This window comes from Neoarius graeffei, chromosome 19, assembly GCF_027579695.1.
Source record: "Neoarius graeffei isolate fNeoGra1 chromosome 19, fNeoGra1.pri, whole genome shotgun sequence".
NCBI lineage: Eukaryota > Metazoa > Chordata > Actinopteri > Siluriformes > Ariidae > Neoarius > Neoarius graeffei.
In genome coordinates, this window is record NC_083587.1 from 19,150,554 (window position 1) to 19,168,905 (window position 18,352).

Consider the following 18,352-nt stretch of genomic DNA (forward strand, 5'->3'; position numbering starts at 1 on the left):
TTGGTGCACGAACCAGAATAAAAGTGTTGAAAAGTGGTAACCGAGAGCTCGACAAACAGTCAGCAGGTTGCTGGTGGATGTCTGGGCTGCGAGAGGTGTGTTGGGTTGTTTGCTTTCTTTGTCTGGTTGTCGAATCGACCGATATAAAGACAGGAAATGTGTTCGTCCTGGGCGTCAGGGCTCCACCTCATCCTCGTTGTCCTAGAAAATTAATCAACACATTCTAACCAGTCGCACTTGAGAATTTGCAAGCGTTGTGATTTAGGATTATTAAATAACCCTGATCCGTGGACATTCTGTACTGGAAGGCCGCTGGCTGCCGGAGTTGCTAATTATGTTGTGCGAAGAAACAGTTTCCAAAATTCATCTCCCGGAATTCCACGGATGAAGGCCACAGAGCTGGAAAGTGGAGTTAGAGGAGGCTTTTGTGTTCCCTTTCGGTAAACCCAACACCGATAGCACTACCTCCTGTTATTCTCGGCCGGCTTTGTGAGGTTAATGAATTGGCATGGAAGCAGAGGAAGTGCTCGAGTTTCAGAATGCTCTTGTTTTGATCCGTACATCACACGCAGGGCTTTGGCTTGGCACTCGGGGGTTGGAGGGAGTACTTACAGCCTAGTGGTGCTTGGCTCTGCACGACAGGTGCTTTTAATCTCAGCTGTAGAGCTTCATCCTGGAGAGAGTGTGTGTGTGTGTGTGTGTCAGCTGATGGAGAACATGGGGATCTCCAGCTTTTTCTGAAAGGGGACTTTGGAAGGGAAATCTCACACTTGAGATAGAACACACCCCTCCTCTGGGCTTCCCCGTTTAGTCACTCAGTGCTGGACATGTGAATAATCGGGATACACTCTCTTTGTGTGAGTGAATGGATCACTAAGGACCGTGGTGAGCTGAAGCAGTGCAGTAATGGACGAGGGTAAGGCCTGGGCTCTGGCGCTCAGGGAAGCGCTGGCGTGTGCTGTACGTTTCAGGCTCAAGGCTCTCCGTCGTCTCGTCTACAGGGAGCCGCCGAGATTCTTCAGCCGGACCGTGAGTACCTCAGCGTGACCGCTGTTCACGTTTTCACCACAAATCGGTAAAAGTGCTCACCTTTATTCTGAAGGTCCTGCGAATGTCTTGGGATTGTTCTCATCTCATCTCTCATTATCTGTAGCCGCTTTACCCTGTTCTACAGGGTCGCAGGCAAGCTGGAGCCTATCCCAGCTGACTACGGGCGAAAGGCGGGGTACACCCTGGACAAGTCGCCAGGTCATCACAGGGCTGACACATAGACACAGACAACCATTCACACTCACATTCACACCTACGCTCAATTTAGAGTCACCAGTTAACCTAACCTGCATGTCTTTGGACTGTGGGGGAAACCGGAGCACCCGGAGGAAACCCACGCGGACACGGGGAGAACATGCAAACTCCGCACAGAAAGGCCCTCGCCGGCCACGGGGCTCGAACCCGGACCTTCTTGCTGTGAGGTGACCGCGCTAACCACTACACCACCGTGCCGCCGTCTTGGGATTGTTGATTGACACAAAGTGTGTCAGACTGAAGTGCTTTCAACTGTTTATTTATACAAAGTTCTTCAAGATATGAATTAGAACTTCCTACAACGGATCAGTTCTTGGTTCCTGGTCCCTCGCCAACTACACTACCATTCAAAAGTTTGGGGTCACCCAGACAATTTTGTGTTTTTTCTATGAAAAGTCACACTTTTATTTACCACCATAAGTTGTAAAATGAACAGAAAATATAGTCGAGACATTTTTCTGGCCATTTTGAGCATTTAATCGACCCCACAAATGTGATGCTCCAGAAACTCAATCTGCTCAAAGGAAGGTCAGTTTTATAGCTTCTCTAAAGAGCTCAACTGTTTTCAGCTGTGCTAACATGATTGTACAAGGGTTTTCTAATCATCCATTAGCCTTCTGAGGCAATGAGCAAACACATTGTACCATTAGAACACTGGAGTGAGAGTTGCTGGAAATGGGCCTCTATACACCTATGGAGATATTGCACCAAAAACCAGACATTTGCAGCTAGAATAGTCATTTACCACATTAGCAATGTATAGAGTGCATTTCTGATTAGTTTAAAGTGATCTTCATTGAAAAGAACAGTGCTTTTCTTTCAAAAATAAGGACATTTCAAAGTGACCCCAAACTTTTGAACGGTAGTGTATGTGCTGAGTTTAGTGAAGATCTGTCGTGAGTTTGTAAATGTAACGTGAAAGGCATTGAGGGAAGGGGTGGGTGGCTGTTGTGCCCCTAAGGGACCTCCCTGGGGCCCGAATTTTGTTTATATCTGCAAAATTCCAGGTCATCCCCGGACCTACTTGCCAAATTTGGTGAAAATCCGTCGAGAAATGGCAGCGTTAGCTCAAAACAGACAGACAAACAAACAAACTTTGCTGCTGATTATACACGTCGAGAGCCACTCCTGTTGTCCAGAGTCCACGTCGCCCGCTGAGTGTGTTTAGTTTAGTTTAGTTTATTGCACAGTTTGAGGCTGGAAGTTAAGGACAGAACTAGAGGAAAATACTTTATTGGGGTTTTTTTTTCACACTAAATTGTGCTAAACCCTCAAAATTATACCTTTTAACGCTGCTTTATGTTTGAATGCAGTGGGGGAATAAAATAGCCTAGAAAATAATTGTTGCTGTGTCCAGCTTTATGCTTCATGACCTGGCCAGCAAGCAGATTTGATATCCCACTCCCCAAAAACTCAAAACGTATCATTTTAAGGTACGTTTAGAACATATTTAAAAAAAAAAAAAAAACCGTACGATTAATTGCGAGTTAACTATGGACAATAATACGATTAATTGCGATTAAATACTTTAATCGATCGGCAGCTGTAATATTAATCCTTATTTTAATCACTGTTCTGATTATTGCTTCACTCTTGTTCGATGCTGATCTTATGGCGTATTCACACCTACGTTGTTTGGTCCGGACCAAACGAACCAAATTTCCCTTGGTCCAGACCTTTTGGGTTGGTCTGAATACAAACCACCGAACTCTGGTCCGGACCAAACAAGCGGACCGAGACCGAGCTGCAAGGTCGGACTCGGTCCGGACCAAAGGAACCCTGGTGCGGATCTTTTGGAGGTGTGAAAGCAGACCGGACCTAATCCGACAGTTTTGCTTTTTTTTTTTTGTACCTCGGGAGCTTCCGTCGTTTGTCGAGCATTATGGGAAACAGAGTCTTGACACTCCACCGCAACGTGCAAACACTGTTTCGGTTGTCAAGGGAACCTTATAACAGTCGTTCAGTCATTCAGACCAGTGGTAGGCTAGACTACAGAGTACAAAAAATGAGTAGGGGGCAAACGTGGGCCGAGGAAGAAACGCGCACCCTTGTGGATATATGGGCAGATGTCCACATATCTGAGCTTTTGGAGAGAACACACAAAAATGCCGACGTGTTTGCTGTATTCAGTGAGAAAATGAAGGAGAAGGGGTTCACGCGCTCCCCAGAACAACGTCGGCTAAAAGTGAAGAAACTCCGTCAGACCTACATTAAAATCAGGGACATTCTTTCAAAAAGTGACGGTACTAGCGACGCAAAAAAGAAATTCATCTATTGCGTGAAGAGCCAGAACTGTCACATGATCATCAGCGCTATCCTCCGTAGCCGCCTTGCCCTTCGTCGTCGTCGTTGATAAATTACTTGTACAACAGCATAGTAATCGCACAATTGTGAAAACAGTAAAAACTGGAAAAAACATATAGCTTTGATGACATTACAAAGAATAACAGCACGGAAAGCCTCCATGACTACTTTTGAACTTAACGCTTTGTGCGCGTGTCGTCTCTGACCAATAGCTGAACGACCTCAGGGCGCGTGGCTTTGTGGACAGATTTTGGTCCGCTTACTAAAATGTACAGTGTGAAAGCGAACCGCACCAAAGTGAAAAAATAAAAAAAACCTTTGGTTCGGACCAAAGCAAGTGAACTATCCTGGTCTGAATACACCCTTAAATTCAGATCATCCGCTTTCAAGTTGCTTCAAAATTTAAAAAAATATATATATATATATATTTTTTTACACGTTTGTGTTTGAAAGCATTGTTTGCGCCATACGTCAGAAGGACTTTTAGATTTTTTTTTTTTTAACGGACCACATCATCTCTTTCACCTCCATTGTGTTCCTGAAACAGGAAGTGGTATGACGAGTCTAACCGATTACACTATCCAACACCCAGCGCCAGGAGTGAGTCACTCTTCACACACTTTCTCTTCTCACCTCTGGAAGGAAAAAAAAGCTTCAGAATCTGCTCAAAAATGTCGTGTGTCTCGCCTCACTCTTCCCCTGAACAACAGAGTACGTGTAGAGCTCGAATATTGTGGGATATCTGATGAAAAAGGTTTTGGCTAAAACAGCTCGTCGTTAACACGGATGACAACGGCTGCTATGGAAAAGATCACGTGACTCATTTCCCACTTCCTCTGTGGATTTGGCGATATCTCCAGGCCTGTTTTATTTGACTGATTACTTGTAATGTTCTTGACACATGACTGATGTTTTGTATTCACGTCAGTAAATCTGTGCCGATATGTTACAACCGCTTATCTGATAGAGCTGCGAGTTTTAATTCTGCAGTCCGTGAACTCTGACAGGTCTGATCTTTTCTGTCCTCCTGTTATTAAGCTGCGTTTTTGACGTCTTTGGTATGAGAAATAAGAAACAGGAAATGATTGGCATTTTATTTCCTGTTGGCATGTATTTTCTCTCTTTTTTTTTTTTTTTTTAAAGGAAGAGGAATTGAACAAACTGGATGGAAGGTGAGAGGAATGAAATCAAGAATGGAATAAAACAGAACAAATTAGAATGGAAGGAAGCAGAGCGGGATAGATTGATGTGGAATATATCCATCCATCCGTTATCTGTAGCCGCTTTATCCTGTTCTACAGGGTCGCAGGCAAGCTGGAGCCTATCCCAGCTGACTACGGGCGAAAGGCGGGGTACACCCTGGACAAGTCGCCAGGTCATCACAGCGCTGACACATAGACACAGACAACCATTCACACTCACATTCACACCTACGGTCAATTTAGAGTCACCAGTTAACCTAACCTGCATGTCTTTGGACTGTGGGGGAAACCGGAGCACCCGGAGGAAACCCACGCGGACACGGGGAGAACATGCAAACTCCGCACAGAAAGGCCCTCGCCGGCCACGGGGCTCGAACCCGGACCTTCTTGCTGTGAGGCGACAGCGCTAACCACTACACCACCGTGCCGCCCTGATGTGGAATAGAATGGATTAGATTAGAGTGGAGTGGAATAGAATAACAGAATGGAGGGGAGTTGAGTGATATGGAATAGAATTGTGAGTGGAATTGATTGGAGTGGAGTGGGAAAGAATGGAGGTGATGTGGAATTAGAATGGAGTGGAATGGAATGGAGTCCTATAGAATAGAGTGGACATGGAGTGGAGTCGTATGGAATGGAGTAGAGATGGAACGGAACAGAATGGTGTGGATTGGAATGGAGTGATATAGAATAGAGTTGAGGTGGAATAGAATGGAGCAGAGTGATATGGAATGGAGCGGAGTGGAATAGAATTGAATGCCATTGTCATCACTGTAAAAGTACAGAATTGAATTGGAACTCTCCAGGTCGGCTCAACTGTGTTCTTTGTTACTGTAAATACGGATGTAAAGATGTTGCCTATAAGTGAAATGGTTATAAAAGGTGTGTGTGTGTGTGTAACGGCTGGTGTGTTGTTGCGTCCCTGTGACTACAGACTGGAGCCACTGGAACACTTTAAATTCCCCAGGCGTTTCTTCACCACGCTGCTGAAAAAATAAAATCCAGTACAGCGTGGACATGCTGGAATGTCTCCATGCTGCTGCAGCAGGTTTCATACACACCATGTAGAACTGGGATCCAACTCATGCTCATTTCCGGTTCCTACACACACACACACACACACACACACACACACACACACACACACACTCACTCTCGGTGCAGGAGTTCTCAAGTAGCCAGCTCGATCTAATTGAGTAGATCAGACAGCTTTAGATGAGCAGGCAGATTAGCAGTGCTCGTTTGCGGCATGGAGAGGCTCTCTGCAGTGCGCACACACACACACACACACACACACACGCACGCACGCACTGTGAGAGCTCAAAATGTCCAGACAGGGGGTCCAAGCAGGAGGACTTTGATCACAAAACTCATTTGCAGTCGGCTTATTTTTATGATCAAACACACAGCGATAGGTCAACAAAAACAAACTTATTGTAAATCTTAGTTATAAGGTGATGGGAATGTTAGCAGCATGGCCACGCCCATTCACAACACCTCGTGTAGGTCTTATCTTCCTGGAGCCCTTTCTGGTGGAGAAACTCTCTCTCTCTCTCTCTCTCTCTCTCTCTCTCTCTCCCCGGTCAGGTTCACTTCCTGCACCCGAGTTGATGGAGTCCAATCATGAGAGTTCACTGGAAACTTTCTGAGACACGTTCACTCCGATCACGGTCTTCTCACCTCGATAAAGGACGAGAGCAAGGAGGAAACACGGCAGGGGTCCGTTCAACACAAGGTTCTTTAACGAGAGAGAGAGACAAAGAAGGAAAGAGGGGGGAGACAAAGAAGGAAAGAGGGGGGAGACAAGGAAGGAGAGAGAGAGAGAAGGAAAGAGGGGAGAGACAAGGAAGGAAAGAGGGGGGAGACAAGGAAGGAGAGAGAGAAGGAAAGAGGGGAGAGACAAGGAAGGAGAGAGAGAGAAGGAAAGAGGGGAGAGACAAGGAAGGAGAGAGAGAGAAGGAAAGGGGGGAGAGACGAAGGGGAGAGAGAAGGAAAGGGGGAGAGACAAGGAAGGAGAGAGAGAAGGAAAGAGGGGAGAGACAAGGAAGGAGAGAGAGAAGGAAAGAGGGGAGAGACAAGGAAGGAGAGAGAGAGAAGGAAAGAGGGGAGAGACAAGGAAGGAGAGAGAGAGAAGGAAAGGGGGGAGAGACGAAGGGGAGAGAGAAGGAAAGGGGGAGAGACAAGGAAGGAGAGAGAGAAGGAAAGGGGGGAGAGACAAGGAAGGAGAGAGAGAGAGAAGGAAAGGGGGGAGAGACAAGGAAGGAGAGAGAGAGAGAAGGAAAGGGGGGAGAGACGAAGGGGAGAGAGAAGGAAAGGGGGGGAGAGATGAAAGGAAAGCAAGGGAGAAGGAAGGAAAGAGGGCGAGAAGGAAAGAAAGGGGAGAGAGAAGGAAGGAGAAGGAAAGAGGGAGAAGGAAGGAGAAGGAGAGACAGAAGGAAAGAAAGAGGGAGACACAAGGAAAGAGGGAGAAGGAAAGAGCGACACGAAGGAAAGAGGGAGAAGGAAAGACAGACACAGAAGGAAAGAGAAGGAGAGACAGAAGGAAAAAGAGGGAGAAGGAAGGAAAGAGAGAGAGAGAGACACAAAGAAGGAAGGAAAGAGAAGGAAGGAGAGGGAGAAGGAAAGAGGGAGAGAGACAGAAGGAAAGAGAGGGAGAAGGAAGGAAAGAGAGACAAAGAAGGAAAGGGGGAGAAGGAAGGAAAGAGAGGGAGAGACGAAGAAGGAGAGAGACAAAAAAGGAGAGAGAGGGAGAGACAAAGAAATAAGGAAAGAATGAGATGAAAGAAGGAAAGACGAGGAAAGAACGAATGAACCCTGACGTGTCCTCGGTTCAGTGTGTTTGTGCTCGTATTATCCGCCTGTAGCTTCAGTCTGCATCGAACGCTCTTCGGCGCTCCTGGCGTTAAAGGGGCGTGGCCATACGATCAAACAAACATCCTGCACAGATAAATCCAGAAATACAATAAAGTACACACTTATATTTTCTACAATAAATGAAATCTTGTTGGAGCGAGCGAGCGAGAGCGCGGAGAGTCAGCGCTGCCAAGTCTGTGCACAGGTGTCTTTAAATCCTGTGATTAAGAGGTGGGACGTGAACATCCTGCATCCTCACCATCTGCGGACTGAGTCACAGCTACTGAAATATCAGCAGCAAACAAACACGCGCGCTCGCAACTTCAGCGAAAGCCACACTGCGTGCACAGACACCCCCTCACACAGACACGAGAGTGTGTTTAATTGCGACCTGATGATTTAACCACTGTTTCCTGTGCGTTCGAGTTTGTTTGGCCGTGAGCCTGAGAGTGGAGCTCGCTCGCTCGCTAACGAGCCTGCTTCATCTGCAATTAAAATGTCAGGGTTTGTTAATGAATTAAAATAGGTGCTTAAGTTTAAAAAAAAGAGTGAGAGAGAGAGAGAGAGAGAGGCTGCACTTCACCTGAGCTCGTTTTTCAGCAAGTGTCAAAATTTTCATCTCCAAAGCCGAGGCGTTAGTTTCCATTCCTGGCGTGATCAAGATGAGGCGTGAATTACGCTCCTGTAGGCGGCGAGGGTGGTGGGGGAGAAGGGGGTGGAGATGCTGATAGAGGTACTGGAGGCGGATTGCTTATCATCGATGGCATCTCTCTCTAGCTCTCGCTCTCTCCTCCCTCGATCCATCGCTTTCTCACTCCTCCCTTTGATCGCTCGGATATTTGTCCTCCGTGAGGTAGAAGTTGCTAAGTGGAATCCGGAGCTGCTGGTGTTGCTGTTTCACACATTTCTGCTCTGCTCGTGCGGATTTCTGGACCTCCTCAGCACGTAGTTTTACTAATTCTGGCTCCTGACAAAAGTGAACCGAAATCTCACCTTGCGGAGAGTCTCGCTGCCGTGAACGAGCGTCTCTGAATCCCAGACCTCTGGTATGATCTCCAGGAACGTGGTGGGTCCATCTGGACCTGATAAAGTCTCTTTCCGCATGGCACTATGCCATCTCGGCTGAAGGAATCCAGGCGAAGTGCGCGGAGCACCATGGAGCGAGCGCCAGCCTCCACTCCTCCAGACTCTCAATGGGACTCCCAGGTACTCGACGGGGAAGAAGAGGGATCTGGATTTGTATCCGTCCTGAATCTCAGTGTAGGTTGATGCTCCTTGGTCCTATTTTTACCAGCTGTCAGCTGGTGCCCACATGTTCATGTTGTTGTTGTTGTTGGTTTTGTTTTGGTAAAACCCACGACACTCATCTTTTTCTTCTGTGGCTAAATCGAGAACAGTCCTGGATTAGGAATCGTTATGGGTACTTATGGTGACATCATCGCGTACTGCCAGGAGAGGAGAATAGAAAAGTGGAAAGAGAGAAAGAGAGAGGGAGAGTAAACGAGAGCCCGAGTGCCAGGTCTTGAGTCACCCTGCTTCACACCCACTAACGGAGGATTGGGAGCGGTGTCATGGCAACCATGTAGGAAGCTATCCATCATATGAGCTTTGTACAAAGTCTGTTCTCGGGTTTTTTTTTTGTGTGTGTGTGTGTGTGTGTGTGTGTGTGTGTGTGTTTGTTTCTCTCACCAGCCTGCAGGCCTCTCGTTTGACCCCTTGGCCCCTCCGCTGTGGTTCAGGGTGGCCGATCTTGAATCGGATCCAGGAATAAGTCTGATAAAGCAGGGCAGAGGCGTGATGTGTATGACGTGGGTGAAACTCAGGGCTTTGAGTTTGTTTGGCTCACCGCAGCGATCGGTACATTTTGAATTCTTTCCAAACCTGATCGTGCACCGAGGGAAAGCTGCGTCGGAGCGAAGGAGAGTGTGCAGCCTTCAGATTTTTTGCTCAGAGAGAAGCTCAGCTGCTGCATGTTACGGACGTGGATCACATATTAGACCTCGGATTTATCTGCCGCTTTATCCAGGGATTCCTCCAACTTCTTAACCAGCTAGCACTGAAATAAAGCGCGGAGATAAAAGGGCAGTGATATTACTTGTAAGTGCTTTTTGACACCTTTTGGACTAAAAGAATCACATCTTGTTCGAAGATTATCCGAGAACGATGTGGAGCTTTTCAGAAAATGCAAGTGTGTGACATCAAGGTTAACTTGTTTTACTTGCATAGCAAATATTCCAACACTTTTTTTTTTTTTTAAAATAAAAAGTGAAAATATTTAAAATGAAGATGAATTTATGTGGCGGCACGGTGGTGTAGTGGTTAGCGCTGTCGCCTCACAGCAAGAAGGTCCGGGTTCGAGCCCCGTGGCCGGCGAGAGCCTTTCTGTGTGGAGTTTGCATGTTCTCCCCGTGTCCGCGTGGGTTTCCTCCGGGTGCTCCGGTTTCCCCCACAGTCCAAAGACATGCAGGTTAGGTTAACTGGTGACTCTAAATTGAGCGTAGGTGTGAATGTGAGTGTGAATGGTTGTCTGTGTCTATGTGTCAGCCCTGTGATGACCTGGCGACTTGTCCAGGGTGTACCCCGCCTCTCGCCCGTAGTCAGCTGGGATAGGCTCCAGCTTGCCTGCGACCCTGTAGAAGGATAAAGCGGCTAGAGATGATGAGATGAGATGAGACTCTAAACATCGCTCTGAGATTATTTTATTTTTTTTAAACCTCGCCCGGGACGGAGTCCATTTTGTAAACGATATTACGGGAAACCGGCTGGATCAATCTTCAGGAAACTTTCAGTATAGATGGGCATTGGTCTCAAATAGACCCGCCAACATTTTGAGGGTCATCCGGTCATCAAAAAGGTCAAAATCGTTTTTGTTGTCTACTGCCTCATATAGAGGCGCTAGCCACTACATCATCGTGCCATAAGAATCTAACGATCACACAGTGTGCATACGCATACACGTGTTCCGATTAAAATGGCCGGTGAGTGTATACAATTCGGTTCACCATCTGAAATAAATGGACTAGACTAAAGAAACTGCTTTCAGACATGTTTATGCTTATTACAGAGGGAAAGTGCGTTCCACTGAGCTCTAGCGCCGGGCCGTTTCCGGGAAATAAGAGTTTGGGTCATGGCGACAGCGTGTGTGTCAGCCTCAGTTCGGAGGTTTCAGTTTTGAAAACTGTAAGAGGTCAGAGTAGAATAATATAAAGTGCAGACACTTGGTATACAGGTAGTCGTCGACTTACGGCTGCGTTTGGTTACGATTGACCGGTCTGGTCGTAAGTCGGCCTATGTTAAATGAACGTAATGATATTGTAATCATCTTAAAGTCTTATTTTATCAACATTTTCTTATTTCATTACCTTGGCTCATTATTTGGTTTAAGTCAAACACTGCATACAACACTGCGTACAGTACAATTCGTTTAATATGTGCAAAACAAAAAAAAAAAGGAAATACATGTGTGAAAACATTTTAGTTTGAAACATAGCAAAATACAAATGTAAAACATAGCAAAATACAAAACTTAGTGACCGCTGGCATCACTGGTGCTTGGCTGTGGGTCGTCTACGTCATCATCAGCTGTTGCAGCGCTCGGGCTGGCAGGAGCATTTGCTCGTTTCATAAACCAGGAGCTGGGGCGGAAACTGTATGACGGAGCGCGCGAGGGAGCGCGAGAAAGACTGCGCATGTGCCGGGAGCTGGGGCGGAAACTGTCGTACGCTCAGCTAGATCAGCTGGGAAACACTTGGCAGTCATAACCAGACGGTCGTAAAATCAATCGGTTGTAAGTCGCATAGGTCGTAAGTCGACGACTACCTGTATTTTACTTCTGTGATTTTTAAATTGTTCATTTTTGGATTACGCTTCGTTTTTTTGGCTACTGCCTCATACAGTAAATATACATGCTATATTTACTATATGGACATGGGATCAGAAAACTATTTTATTTATAAGCAGTAGCCACATGGACCCATAGGGGACCGAATTATTATTTTATTTATTTATTTTTTGCAATATCTTCCTTCATATTCATCATAAGTGCGACCAGGCGAGGTTTGTTTTGCCTGGCAACATCTCATCTCATTATCTCTAGCCGCTTTATCCTGTAGGGTCGCAGGCAAGCTGGAGCCTATCCCAGCTGACTACGGGCGAAAGGCGGGGTACACCCTGGACAAGTCGCCAGGTCATCACAGGGCTGACACATAGACACACACAACCATTCACACTCACATTCACACCTACGGTCAATTTAGAGTCACCAGTTAACCTAACCTGCATGTCTTTGGACTGTGGGGGAAACCGGAGCACCCGGAGGAAACCCACGCGGACACGGGGAGAACATGCAAACTCCGCACAGAAAGGCCCTCGCCGGCCACGGGGCTCGAACCCGGACCTTCTTGCTGTGAGGCGACAGCGCTAACCACTACACCACCGTGCCACCTGGCAACACCTTATGTTTTGTTATTTAGTTTATAGGGTTTATTGTTCCAGATTAAACCAGTAGAGAGCAATTCCAGCGTTATGGACGTGACACTTGAACTCAAAATGGCAACAAATGACCCAGTGCATGTTTTATTGTCTCCCAGTATTTAAACAGGTGTTGTATATTTTAAGGCTGTACCATACTGGAGAAGTGATAGAACAAGAACAATTCCCATAGTACATCTAGGGCATGCCAGAAAACGCCAATAAAAGATGCGTTATGGATGTGACAGAAAAAGTATCACTTTTCTTGGGTGACTGTACATTTTTATCAAACTCTGTGAAATTGTAAACCTAATGTCGAAATGGAGATATCCATTTGATAGAGGGGTCCAAGGTGAATATTAAAAAATCTTTGTTTAAAATATTTTGTATTTCATGCAGAGTTTCGGAAGGAAAAGTCAGCGTTATGGATGTGACGAAATTCCGTTATGGATGTGACGCGTCTGAAATAGACATGGCATATGTTTAGAAAATCAGCAATTTAACCACCATAACCCTTTGAAAAACTCTCTAAATATCAGCTAAAACTATCAAAGTTCTTAAATAATATTTAGGATGGCTATTGTTTTGCTGTTTTGTGGATTTTAGCATACATTTCTGTGGCTTGTGGCAATAATATAGAATTGTACATGATCAAAGTTGATTTTAGCTTGGGTTTTACATTATAAGAAAGAAAGACTGACAGTGACATATTAGGTTGGTTACAAATTGGTTCAACTTATTCACATCTGTAAAATACAGGCCTAGGTGATATCTCTGGGAGTGGTTTTGATGTATTACATGTTGCTTTATTTTTGCATGGTGAGGTTGACATTTACATGGAATTGCCCTAAACTTATTGTGCATGTTGCACTGGGTGTGTTGCCCTAGAAACAACTCCGTTTCATCATTTCGTAACTCAGACGAAATGCACACGTGTTAACGTAGCAAGTGTATCAGGATCGCTCGCAACAACATTAGTGGCAATGCTAAAATACGAAAGTCATTTTTTAGGACCAGGAATGCGAACGTATAGAATTGGAGGAAGTAGTATGTATGTGTGTTTAGCTAACATTAGCTACCTGTATATACAGAAATGGGATTAAGCCCAATGTGGTGGATTGCGTCCAAATGTGATCAGTGAGTCTCTGCTTGTTTAAGTTTCTAAGCTGAAATGTGGTGAACGTTGAGAACCGACTCACGAGTTTGCGTCAGTGTGTACATAATTTTTTTTTTTTCCTGAACTGTTCATTAGCACAAATGTTGAGTCGTGTGTTTGACTCTCCGCTGTGTGTATCATGTGAGGCGATGAGTTATGAGGATAAATGGAAATAAATCTTATAACGAAGCGCGCACACTGCTGGACGATAACATTAACGAAGGGACGTTTGCTGTTCGTCAATTCACGTTTGTAGCGCAAATTTTATAAAAGACAATGTGGAATAATGTTTGAGAAAAACAATCGAAACAAGTGGAGTTGTTTGGGAAGTGAAAGGGTCGACTGTTATGGACAGGGAGCTGAATCAAAAGATCTGACTCGGTGAAAAAGGAGCTGGAATTCCTGTCGCTCATCTGGAAGTGGCTTAGCAGTGAGCCGAGTCAAAGGCACACGCCGATGATGACGTATACTTGGAAGGAAAGGGTTTTTTTTTTTTGAGTAAAAAAAAAAAGGGAACCTTTTGGGAGCTAAAAGATTCGCTTCTTCTTTTTTCAGTGAGCTGAATCAAATGGAATTCCCAAGAAAAAATGACACCGAATTCCCATCACTAGTCGGAAACAAGTGGTTTAAAAAAAAAAAAAAAGTCGTTTGGAATCCAAAAGAGTTGACTCTGAGACAAATGATCTGATTCACCAATAAAAAAAAAATAAAATAGAGTCGAGACGCTATCACTAGTTTGGAAAGAATTTATAAGCGGCTCAGGAGTGGGAGGAGTCGGAGGTGCACACTGATGACATCGCATAGTTGGAAGGAACAAGCAATGATGAGCTGTTTGGGAGCCGAATGATTCGACTGTTCGAAACGAGTTGAATCGAATGATTTGACTCGTTGAAAAGAGCTAGAACTTCTATCACTAGTCTGGAAAGGATTTATTAACAGGTCAGGAGTGGGAGGAGTCCGAGGCGCACGCTGATGACATCAGAAAGTTGAAAGAACAAACCGTTTGTGATCCAGGCATGGTTTAATTCTCTTTTGCTGTGTGTTGCTTCTCAGGATGACGTGCCGGTGAAGGAGATCAGCATCACGCATCACGTTAAAGAGGGCTCGGAGAAGGCCGACCCCCAGCAGTTTGAGCTGCGCAAGGTCCTGGGTCAGGGCTCCTTCGGGAAGGTCAGTTGACCTTTTTTTTTTTCGGTGTGCGAGTGTGTATGTGTCATTGTGAGTTTTTGTTGTTCATGCACTCGAAGCCAATTAGCAGCGACACGAGGAAATAAAGGAAGGAAGCCAGACATCATGCTGGAGTGGAGAAGAATAATTCTCATCTTCCTGAAGGCAATCAGTGAAATTAGTCATGGAGACCTGTTAAGCCCTGGTTGCTATGGATACTCTCATTAACTCCTTAGTGTGGATGTTAGTTTTTTTTTATAAATAGAGCCTTGACCCTGCGTCTCTGTTTCACCTGCACAGGTGTTTCTGGTGAAGAAGACTACTGGGCCGGATGCAGGACAGCTCTACGCCATGAAGGTGCTCAAAAAAGCAACACTGAAAGGTAGGACAGGTTTCCACAGCGCAGAAGAATGACGTGTGTGAGAGAGAAAGTGTGCGAGTGGAAAAGAGGAAGCAGCTTTGAGTGTTTGTGCAAAACCGACCTCTGGTTCCCATGGTTTCGGCTGCTGCCCTGTGGTTGGCAACGTAAATAGTGTGTGTTTTCTCTGTTTTGTCTTTGACAGGATGTTTTGAGTGTATGCGTGAGTCATGATGCTGTATTCAGAAGGTCAGCTCAACATGTAATCACTGTAGTTTACATTTAAAAAAAAAAACCAACCTGTTCACTCCGAAGAGGTCCTTTTCGACTAATTTTAGTGTCATGCTCACTGCTCCACTATTGTCATGGCACAAGAGGGAGAAATTACTCATCAGAGCATCATGGACTTCAGCAGAAGCTCCACCTGGTGTCTAAAGGAGAACTGGAACAACTTTCAGAGTCTTCAGCGTGTTTATAGCTGCTCTGTCCACACGCGTCCCTGCGTTACAGCTTTAAGAGGGACAACGTTCGGCCTTTCGAGAAGATCTATCTCAGACCTGGGCATTTTACAGCCCGCGGGCCGCATCCGACCCTTTGGTTCATTCTGACCGACCCGCGTAAGGTTAATTAGAAATTACAAAATAAACGTATTTTCCAGGGCTTTGAACCGGTTCAAGGAACGAAAACGAAAACCGGGAACTTTTTCTATTTCACACGGAACAGAAACGAAACCAGAAACTTTATTATTTTTTTATGTTCCGGAACAGAAACGCTTATTAAAAATAATGGTAACCGGTTAATACCGGTTTTTATTTCGTTCCTCAAAGTTTCCGTAGCCTACAAATAAAGTCATTCTTCTCCTGCGCAAGTTTCTATGACCCGCTGGGGTTCACTTCCTGTGTGACGTTCGCTGACTGAATGGAGAGAGCGGGAGGGTGGACTACTATCACGTCTCCACATCTTAAATAAGAGGTAAATATTGCAGTCTATCGTTATTCAAAAACGTCAATTTCAAACACGATATCAATATATTTGTCCATGTTAATGAGAGGCTCGCGAACATTAAATGACGTTAACCTCTGTTAGCCTATCAGTGCATAGGGCCTGACTAGCCTTTGGTAACACACTAAACGAATTATCTTTCATTTTTGCCACTTTTTCTGTTTGTGTAGATGGGAAGACATACTGAGAATCCAAATCGCCAACATTTGAAATAATAATTGTTTTGAATTATTTCTTGTCTTATTTAATGAAGGTTGTAATAGAATTAAGGCCTCTGTGTGCTCGTGCGACAAGGCTTTCGCAGATAGCTTTTCGCAGACAGTTGTAATTTATTGTTGAGCGGGGATAATAGGCGTGCGCGATGTTATTCACCGGCACAACGCAAGGGGTCGCGAAGTCGTTAGGAGTAGTTGGTGGGTGTGGTTAGTGGAGTGTTTATCCTCCGGTTACTTATAATGACTAGAACTTTTTTTTTTTTATAATGACTAGAACTGGAGTCGTATAGATGTCCGTACTTCCTCACTTCCTCAATCAACCGCTCTTCGTGCTGTTCCATCTTCGCTCGTGTTTTTAAAAATGCCGGTCGTGAAAACAAACCAAACCGGGAAAGTAGGGAAGCGGAAGTGCGTGTACAGCGGATGTAGAGTGGACCAATCAGAGCCCTCTTGTCTGCGGCGCTGTCTGCGAGGCTTCTGCGGTGGTCACAATTTTTGGGAGGTGCGCGCAGAGCGTCTGTGAAGGTGGAGGGGTTACGCAGACACTGTCTGCGACGCTATCTGCGAGGACTGGGTTGTCAGCATAAATTGGCCTTTAGCCTACATTTGGCTTAAGCTGGATGAGACAGAGACATAATTTTATAGCCAGTTGTTAAACAGCTGACAGGGAACGTAATTAACCGTTCCGGGAACGAAATTTTTTTTGTTCTAACCGGTTCGGGAACGTCTATTTAATGGTGGAACCCAAAACCGGAAACGTTAAAATTCCGTTTCTGTTCGGAACGAACCAATAGGAAAAAAATTCTGGTTCAAAGCCCTGGTATTTTCTAATTTTACCTCATGCATGGACTGAATGTGCATTGCTTTTATTTAGAAGTTGTGTTCAACAAAAACGCAATGCACGCGACATGAACATGACATGAAATCCCACGAAACCTAATCCCGCGATAACTACTTCCGTAATTTGTCCAGACCAACCACAAACTTGTACGTCATCCTTCAAACGGTCCAGCCAATCACGTAGTGTGACGTCACCAGCAGGCGCCGGAGCCGATCTGATACCTACACCGAATCAACACGGCATCATTATTATAATATGATGTATCTTGCTTGATATTTGGAGTAGAAAGACAATATTGTGATGTCTTTATTGTGTTTTGGGGTGAATGTGACTGGGGAAAAAAATGGTACAAACGTTCACATTTTGTTAATCATTGTTTTGGGAAATTTGATTGAATAAATGACACATTTTTTGTAAGGCAACCTCGTTTCTTCCATACTCTTACCAGTCTTAGCAGCTTGTAAAAACAATGATATTTATTGCTTTATATAAAGAAATACAATTAATATTATGCAGAATTTAGTTCAGCCTTTTGGTCCGGCCCTCCACAAAATTTTCTCTTTCTCATGTGGCGCCATGGAAAAAATAATTGCCCACCCCTGATCTGTCTGCTCATGTCGATGGAATAAGTTCATCATGCTTGATGTGTTTTGCCTCTGCATCTCGTGTAGGTTTGGAGACGAATAATCAAGTCACAAGTCACAGCAGGGATGCAGAAGTGAATTATTTGAAGCTGTAGGATGTAAGGTTCAGGAACGTTTCCACTGTATCCATTCAGGTACATTGGAAAGAGTGGAGGAATTCAAGTACCTTGGTGTGGACTTTTCAAACGACACGTCTTGTTCTGTTCACGCTGAAAACCAGATCAGCAAAATTAATAAACGCGTTGGCTTTCTGAAGCGAATTAAACGTCTTTTACCTGAATTCGCTAGATTGTTGTACTTGAATAGCTTCGCTGTACCGCTCTTTGATTGATGATGGTGATCTTGTGTGGGGAGATAAAGACAACATCACGCTGATGCAGTCACTTCAAATTCTGCACAACAAAGCCGCCGAGATCGTCTTGGATCATCCGCTACAGTCCTCAGCAACTGACGCGCGTAAGGAATTCAAGTGGAGAGATCTCACTCAACGCACACGCGATCACTGATGTCGGCACATCAAGTGTAAGAGGCTTGGAGTACTCGAGTCCGACTCGTGCCCTAATTTTAAGGACTTGTGACGTGACTTGAGCACTGATGACTCAGACTTGTGCATTAACTGCATTCAGAATCGTAAATTAGAGACGAGGACTCGGATTTTTTTTTTTTTTTTGTAACATGCCATAATAATTTGGTATAAGAGATTTATATCTGCATTAATTTTTGTACTAATTTCATGTCGGAATGTCATATCTGCGCGCCTTGGCGCGTGCATCAGTTAGACTCTCCAGACAGCGCATGCGCCAAGCGGACTCTCTCGCACGCCGTAAACGACTCG

General features: G+C 45.0%; 1 protein-coding gene across 9 annotated transcripts in view; it reads left to right on the plus strand.

The window, feature by feature from the left end:
• Positions 1 to 18,352, plus strand: part of rps6ka3b (ribosomal protein S6 kinase, polypeptide 3b) — a 104,593-nt gene that overhangs the window by 58,927 nt on the left and 27,314 nt on the right. For 2 of the 9 annotated variants that reach the window (XM_060899789.1, XM_060899790.1), the window contains 2 exons: positions 14,344 to 14,460; positions 14,758 to 14,839. In XM_060899789.1, the coding sequence (XP_060755772.1) occupies positions 14,344 to 14,460; positions 14,758 to 14,839 (199 nt within the window). The other 7 variants (XM_060899795.1, XM_060899788.1, XM_060899794.1 and 4 more) reach the window with 7 other exon arrangements.